The 8,313-nt window shown below is 37.7% G+C and overlaps 1 protein-coding gene across 3 annotated transcripts in view; it reads left to right on the forward strand.

Moving 5' to 3' along the window:
- The window catches only part of LOC139690105 (uncharacterized), a 45,139-nt gene extending 38,587 nt beyond the window's left edge, over positions 1-6,552 (forward strand). For all 3 annotated transcript variants that reach the window (XM_071587343.1, XM_071587341.1, XM_071587342.1), the window contains exon 20: positions 1,739-6,552. In XM_071587343.1, the coding sequence (XP_071443444.1) occupies positions 1,739-4,055 (2,317 nt within the window). In that variant the 3' untranslated portion in view covers positions 4,056-6,552. The remainder of the gene's footprint in view (positions 1-1,738) is intronic.
- Positions 6,553-8,313: the final 1,761 nt, after the last annotated feature.

Below are 8,313 nucleotides of genomic sequence, written 5' to 3' on the forward strand. Positions count from 1 at the left end.
TTTCAGAGTGTAAAAATCATTCGCCTTGACTGGGATCCCATGCGGATGACATTCGCCTTGACTGGGATCCCAGTCAAGGTGAATGATTTTTACACTCTGAAATTGTTGCATTGAAATGCACATTAGCGGATGACTGCGTTAAAAGTTACTGTTGCGGCATCTCCCGCAGTTTCTTTGGAATTTGTCAAAGTGAAAACACCATAAGTGTTTAAAGTTGGCTTTAACCTCGTGGACTGTGGCGCCTTGCGCACGACTACGAATGCCTGTGACATTGTATGTACGGTATTTCGTCACAACATCTTGTTCCTTTAAAAGCCCCAAAATTTCAGAGTTTAAGAGGACCCTAATCCTTTCTAAATATCCTATATCTATTTCTAATATGTCATAAATTTAGATTATCCATTGCCTCCTTTTAAAGGTATTGCCTCATCTCAAATCTACTCCTATTCCACCCTCACAACCTCATGCAAAGGCAACAAATGACATTTTAATCTAATCAACCCCAGTAATCAACCCGAAGGTTGGTTTCATAGGTGAGGGTAGAGCTTACCAAGTACTAAGGCCAATGGCATGTGAAATTACACACGTCAAGGTAAAGGGGGGGGGGCAGCAGTTCCTTTCCCTGTGCCAACTTTGGTTTCCTGGGAATATCTGTCACCTGAAAAATCACGCAGCTCTGGCGAAGCTGAGGATGACCAGAATCGTCCCCAGGAATCAAACCTGCATCTTCTGGTCAGCAGTCAAATACTGTACCCACTGGACTACCACATCCCTGACAATTTAATCAACTAGAGTATTTTTTATCCCTTGGTCAAATAATTTACTTGAGTAATTTATATGCATATAATAATGCTGATGTGTCATCTAATTAGTTTTATATATTTGTAAAATATATTTGCTCTGTAGTCATGATTGCGGAGCAAATTAGAAATAATAAAACTGCCAAAAAATATATGCACTTGAAGCAGACATGACGTATTGATGAAAGAGTGTTAGGGAGTGCTAGTTAGTACCTGATGATCTTGAACATCGGGTTAACCAACAAAACACCCAACCATGTGATTTCATACAGTGCTATAAAGGCCAGGGAGGCTGATGATGGGTTGATTTATATATACTGGGGATTACAAAAAAGGTCGGAGAAATATGAGGGATTGGCTTTAACTTGTGTTTAGGTGAGCAGCCTCTTCTTTGGTGGTGCTATATGTTTGAGAAAGAAGGAGCACATTTTACTTGGATATGTACAATCAAAGTTTCTGTCTTTTGCTTTCTCTTCAAGGCCATGGATATGAGTATGAGTAAACTCAACAACTTAATGAGACTTTTTTGATATGATTTGCCAAAAATCCTCAGATACCCATGAACCTGAGACAATTTTATCCAATAATTGTTGGTGTTGTTCTTTTAACTTTTCTCAAGATGCCAAGATATTTTTGCTGTGTTTACAAATTGTAACTAACCAAAAATATTTGCATATTAGATTCTTTCGTACTGCTCTCAGAAATGCTCAATTGCTTTGGCATCTCCTTAGATGGAGGCCCCTTGCATAAGTGTGAATATATGCAAGTCAAGGAATGTGTAACTTGTGGACTGCCCATATTGAGTTATGTATTCATTCCTATTTCAGAGCATTAACTGCACTGCAATTATATTTATGGCACCATTTCAACATACTTTCTGCAAACATTTTTAATTTTACTCTAAAGCCTCTGATTAATGTCTTTCTGAAATTTTACAGGCAAGCCCAAATGCTGGTTGGTTTGAGGGAGGCCATGTGGCAGACTGTGGAGTTCTTTGTCCGAGAAGAAGGTCGGATTAGCACAGGAGATCCGCGGTATCGAACCATATCTGGTTTTCATCAACGACTTCTTCGTCTTTTGCCAGAGCTTCTTCGATCCGACCCCACTGTCCCCAAAGATGCAAAAGGTGGTTCATCAAGAGATGGCAGACCCATCCCTGATGATCAGGATTCCAGATTTTACAGGAACTCCGCTAAATTCCCTGAGCTTCCTAGCACTAAAGAAAAGGGACCAGAGCAAAGGGATATAAAAAGCCTCCTGGATATTCAAGAAATTCGAGAGATTAGGTCCTCCAAAGGATTAATGGACACACGAGACTTGAGAAATACCAGGGATTCCAAAGGAGGTAGAGACATGAGGGACTCCCGGGAGTCCAATTTGTCTGAGCCGAAGGAGAACAGGAGCATCCGGGAAGTGACGGATGTGAGAGAAGTGCGGGATATGCGAGATTCGAAAGATGTGAGGGATATAAGACCATTGAGGGATGTAAGAGAGGTTAAAGACTCCAGGGAGTCATTGAGAGATGCTAAAGCAAAAGATAATAGAGAATCTCGGGACATCAGGAGCTTGCGAGATGTCAGAGATTCGTGGGAAGCAAGAAGGGATTCAAGGGACACCAGGGAATCTTGGGGTGGAAGAGATTCCACAGATGCAAGGGAGCCCAAAGGATTGAGAGATGTACGAGATTCTAGGGATGCCAAGGATACCCGGGATTTAAGGGATCTTAGGGACTCCAGAGATATTAGGGACTCCAGAGATATGAGGGACTCCAGGGATATCAGGGACATCAGGGATATTAGAGATTCCAGGGACATTAGGGATCTTAGAGATTCTAGGCATCCAAGGGACTTGAGAGACACTAGAGATTCCAGGGACCTAAGAGATTCCAGGGACATTAGAGACTTGAGGGATGTTAGGAACCTGAGGGATGTTAGAGACTCCTGGGACCCTAGGGACTCCCGGGATGTGAGGGACTCCAGGGACCTTCGAGACTCCAGAGACACCAGAGACACTAGGGATTCGAGGGGTGCTAGGGATTTCAAGGATTTCAGAGACTGCAGAGATTCTAGGGATTTTAGGGATGCAAGGGAAGGTAGGGATACTAGAGACTTGAGGGACCTGAGAGATGTGCCAGAAGGCAGGGATATGAGGGGCACTCGGGATTCCTGGGACTACAAAGATTCACGCGACATGAGGGACTCCAAAGATTCTAGGGAAGCAAGGGACTCAAGGCACTCGAAAGAGAGTTGGAATTTCTCTGACACATGGGATAGTCGAGATAGCAGGGGTCTCAAAGAATCCAGGGATGCGAAGGATTCAAGGGACTGGAGGAGCCAAAGGGGGGACACAAGGGATTATAGGGATTTGAAGGAATACAGGGATTCGAAGGTCATTCGGGATGCCCATAGCCTTAGAGATGGAACTGTAATGTGTGAGACTAAAATATACAGGGAGTCAAGAGATTATTCAGAATACAGGGGTAGCAAAGATCCACGGGAGAGGAAGGATAACATTCAGAGTGACAATGAAAAGGATTTTGTGGCTGCGGAGGGGACCCTTAAGAATGATCGAATGACAAAGGCGCTGTATGAATCAAAAGGCTCTCGGGAGAGTCTTAGGAATTCGAAAGCCTCAAGGGAAGATGAGGAACTACCTGATCAATGGGATGCACCGAGGCACTCGGTTATTACAGATTCAGCTGATATAAAAGGCAGTACGTGGTATTCAAAGGATGCTGATGACTGCAAGGGTCATGTGGAAATGCAGAGCAACAGAAATCATAGGGATTACAGGAGCATAAATGAACAGGATGTGGTTGACATGGAGTATTCCCGTGACCAGCAGAGCGATGCTAAACTCAGGGAGTTGAAGGGTAAAGGGGAGTTGAAGGATGTTAGGACAAATGTTGCTCTCAAAGAGTCACTGTGTGTGCCTAGGTCTAAAAGTTTAAGGGATAATCGTGATTGTAGTGACAATGTTGCATTGCACAATTCATATGCATCGTCGTACAGTGAAGTAGACTCTCAGCCCCTGGACATCAGCTATTGCAAGGACTTGGATGGTTCCTCAAGTTTTGCTGATAGTCCAGTGAGGCGGAGAGGTTCCTGGAGGGATAGTGAAGATAAAAGTAGAGATAATAGACTGAGGGATGTGACTGATGTTTGTGAGAATAGGAGTGTGAAGGTTGAGCCAATGGTGAAAGAGGAAAAAGAGGAGGATAGGTGGGAAAAGTGCAGCTCTGTCAATGGCCGCTGAATAATGTTGCTGTTAGTGTTTGTTAGGCAAGTTGGAGAATGTGTGTTTTTGTGCGCATGCAAGTGTTACAAATGAAATGTGGACTAGGAAAATTTTTGATTGCTCCTTATACCTAAATTTCCTTAAGTACTGTTCTGAGTCACATGACTGCAAGACATATGAGGAAGGTTTTGGGTAGTTCAGCACCATTTTTATATTTATGAATTATAAAAAAAAAGTATGTGGAGGTAGGTTGATACAAGAATTGAATAATCATTGATTGCTAATGCATGATAGCTATTTGTCTCATTTATATTAGCTGGAAGTTGATCTCGAAATATGACCAAGTTAGAGTGAATCTAAGTTATCAGATGACTAAAGTTGTTGCTTGCTCTTTTTAATTATTAATTTGCTTTTATAGTGTATATTTTCTGTGAATGGAGAGTCCTTCATATTGATTATTAAATTGCCCTATTTGATCTGTTTGGAATTGGATGCTAGCTATTTATTATAATTTACTATAACTGTGAGTATATTGTTTGTATAGAAACAGCTGAAAGGTTTTACTCATATATTTGCTTGTGATTCTTGTGAAACTGATGGGCTACTCCATTATTTTAGAAAAAATTTCTGGGAACATGCAATGTGCTGACTGTATAAGCTTTATTTAAGTCTTTGTCGTCAATTAGTCAGCAACTGACCCTCTGCTTCTTTTTTTTGGTGCAGAAGACTTGTTGGAAGATGTTATAATTTTTTTTTGAAATCAATGATTGTAAAAAGAATGTTATTTATATGATTTATGAAAATGTCTGCTTCTATCACCTTTCATAACTACAAATATTTGCAGAAAATTTTGATGTTAATGTTATCATAGATGGGTTGTTGTCTATGAATTTTTAGTGTTTTCTGAATGTGATTACTTTAGGAGTTCCTAATTTGATATTGCCCCTGTGCACTTAAATTAAACATAAAAGGCCGATGAAAATACTTTTCTTTTACTGTAAAATCATAGTTTAACCATTAGAAGTCAAAGAGAGTAGTCAATTTTAGTTATTAACAGCAGAACTTGAATCAGTCAAAGGATGATTTCTCATATCATCTTCACACAGCTTCTCATATCTGTCTTTATTGCAGGCCAGTAGTATTCACCAATCATTGCACTAACAAAGTTAATGAGAAAATTTATTACTCTTAAAAATAATGAAATTATCAGTCATTTCCAAAAGTTATGATCCATGAGACTTAATGATGCAATTGGGCACAAGTGGCAGAAGTGTTTTTTTGTTAGCTCTGTTTAACATAATCTTACTTGGTCACTGGCTCACTTTTAACAGCTCCATTGTTTGAAAAGTTTTAAGGCCTCCTGGAAAATTGCCCACTATCACAGAAAGAGCCTTTGAGTGACAAGTTGTCCTAAAAATTATTGCATTCAATGGCTGTAGTGTGTGTGTGAGAAAATTTTTTCTCAATGACCCTTATAAAGAAGGTGCTGCATTTTATCATTGCAAAGCAATGTCAAGATGTTAAATGATAATCTGATACATTCATTTAATAATTTACATTTGAGGGGGAATCCAACTATTCCACTATTGTCCTAATCCTATAATCAGTATGATGTTCATGTAAATTGAAGGAACTGAAAATAATTAAGGGCACAACTGGAGTAAATGCTGTTTAGCTTTGAGTTGTTCATGTGTTCAAGTATGTTTGGAAATGATTTTAATCTTGAAAAAGCTTTTATATATACCCATTTCATAAATAAGAAAATTCTGGAAAAGTCACGATTGAAAATAATACTACGTGGGACATGGACTTAGTGATGGCCTCTTGTAGTTATTGTAACATGAAAATAGTCTAGAATTGTTTTGCAAATTCTTTGCCATAATGATTATGATATTAAACATAACTTTAATTACTACTTTTGAACCCAATTGTGGAGTTTTTTGGCAAGGGTTTTTAAATCTTTATATTTAGTTTGAAGAAATGTCAATTTACAAATATTATTATTAATCCATCACTCAACTGTCATGATTTTTGTCAACATTTATATCAGGTCCATAATTCTCAATTTACAAGAGATTTCTTTATCCATTATGTAGCTGTTGTTGGCGACCTGTTGGAAAGCATAACATGATGAGAAACCTGATACCAACTCTCGGGTGAAGTTATGTTCAATGTGTGGGTTAATGGCAATAAGAATAAACATGCCAAAAAGCATTGTTTTTCATTAAATTATATATTGATCTACCAACATAACATAGTATGGTCAGAAGTGGTGGAAAATGTGTTCTTTAAGGTTATTCACCTCTTGCACAAGGTAAAGTGATTTGTATAGAATGAGAGATCGAAGGAGTTTCCGTCCACTGGAGGACAAATTTTTTGCATAGGTGACAAAGAATTTGCATTAGATTCTGAATGAAGAATATGGTGTGTTGGACTTGATAGTGTTAATAAAATAGTTTGCCATGGAATGGTAAGTGTTACTTTGTATTAGTGTTCACATTAATCAAAGTAATAAATGAACAACCTGATATTAATATACATTTGATTCCCTCGTGATGATTTCTTGCCTTTCACCTATTCACCAAGGTTAGGTGTTTATATTTGTGGTGTCTAAGAAGAGAAGCTGGAATTTCAAAGACAATACACTGAAATTTTAAACATATATTTATGAGGTGCTATGGGAATTATGCTAATTGATTTTAATTTAAGTATTAGAAGCAGTAAAAATAGCATTATAAATCAGATTGTTGCATCTACCATCTTATATCTGATTAACCCTTTTACTGCCATTTTTGATGGCTTAATTCAGAAGAAATTTTAAACAATGAGTTATTTTTCTTCATATTTTTAGAAAATACACACTTTAAACCTTATCCTTGCTTGTGAATTTTTAATTCTGGTTTTTTGCCATTAAACCATTTCATAATTGTTTTGAACAATGTCTGAGAAAATGATTTTCTATTATTGAGAAAATAAGGAAATTCTGATTGTTTAGCGGTGCAGAAAGGATTATTACCATTAAAAGTTTAATGAGTGAGATTTTAAAGGTATTTGCGCTTGCTTTAATGATGATTCTAGGAAGTAAGACTTCAACATATACTTTAAGTGACCTTTAGCTGTAAATATTACATATTTGGGAAATAACTCTATGAGCTATTTCATATAGTTCCAAAAATATGAATGCACATGCTTTAGGGTGGTTATTCTAATGGTTAATGCACTTGCATATTAGCCCAATGTTTTTAAATTCCATTGGAAGCATGAGTGAATGTGTGGGTGTTGACCTCCTAGGGATTCTAATGGTAAACAAAATGTAATTGATTCAGAATAGGACCACTACTAGCATTTGAAAGGAAACATTTTTAATTGGAATGGAAAACTGTATGATTTTGTTTAAGGTTAATTTTCGTTTTTGAAATTCTAGATTACTGCATCCAATACTTAAGAATTTAAGCTAGTTAAAGCCTTTTGATGTGTCTGTATTTTACAATCATTGAATCTTCAGTATAGGTTATCTATTGTTATGGTTAAGTATAAAATCATTTATCAGAACCACTTGAGACCCAAGCCATTTGGGATTATTTAAAAAAATATTAAATTGTCCTATATTTTCAGCTATTTGGACGTCTTCACAATGAGAGCATATTCACTAAATGACATTTTCCTTTTGAGGAAAGCAGATGAATGTGAAAATGAAAAAAAGACTGCTGATCATAGCCCTTGTTTCCATTACTTTTAATTAGGAGCCATATTGGCACAAATTACAGGATTATTTTCAAAAGTTGTCACTATCTTCGCATGGAACTGTGATTCAAGTACTTTTATTTCAAAATAGGACAAGCATGATTTAATCATATTGTTTCATGCATAATATGGAATATTGCATGCAGAATTCATAATATTTCATAGCACATTGGGCTGCATATGGATTATTGCAAGACTACTAATCAAAATACAATCTACCTGAAGGCTCATTAGTGGGTAGAGGCCACAAAAAACCCTAAGGCATATTTTGTTCACATTTAGGGTTTAGAGGGTAGAATTTCTTTTCAATGGGCTCCAGATCTTGTGCCACCTGCAGTAACCCACAGATTTCTGTCCAACCAGAAAATGAAACTGCCTGGATTTTGGTTAAAATTGTTTCAGGGTCTCCCCAAGTATGAACCTGGGAATATCCAGTGACTGGCCCAATGCTTTACTCCCTGTGCTGCAATTATGCCCTAGGACAGCTAACAAAATAAATACCTACCTAAAGGGGGATGTGATAGTCCAGGGG

This window comes from Hetaerina americana, unplaced genomic scaffold, assembly GCF_022747635.1.
Source record: "Hetaerina americana unplaced genomic scaffold, ioHetAmer1.1.p SCAF_3, whole genome shotgun sequence".
Classification (NCBI taxonomy): domain Eukaryota; kingdom Metazoa; phylum Arthropoda; class Insecta; order Odonata; family Calopterygidae; genus Hetaerina; species Hetaerina americana.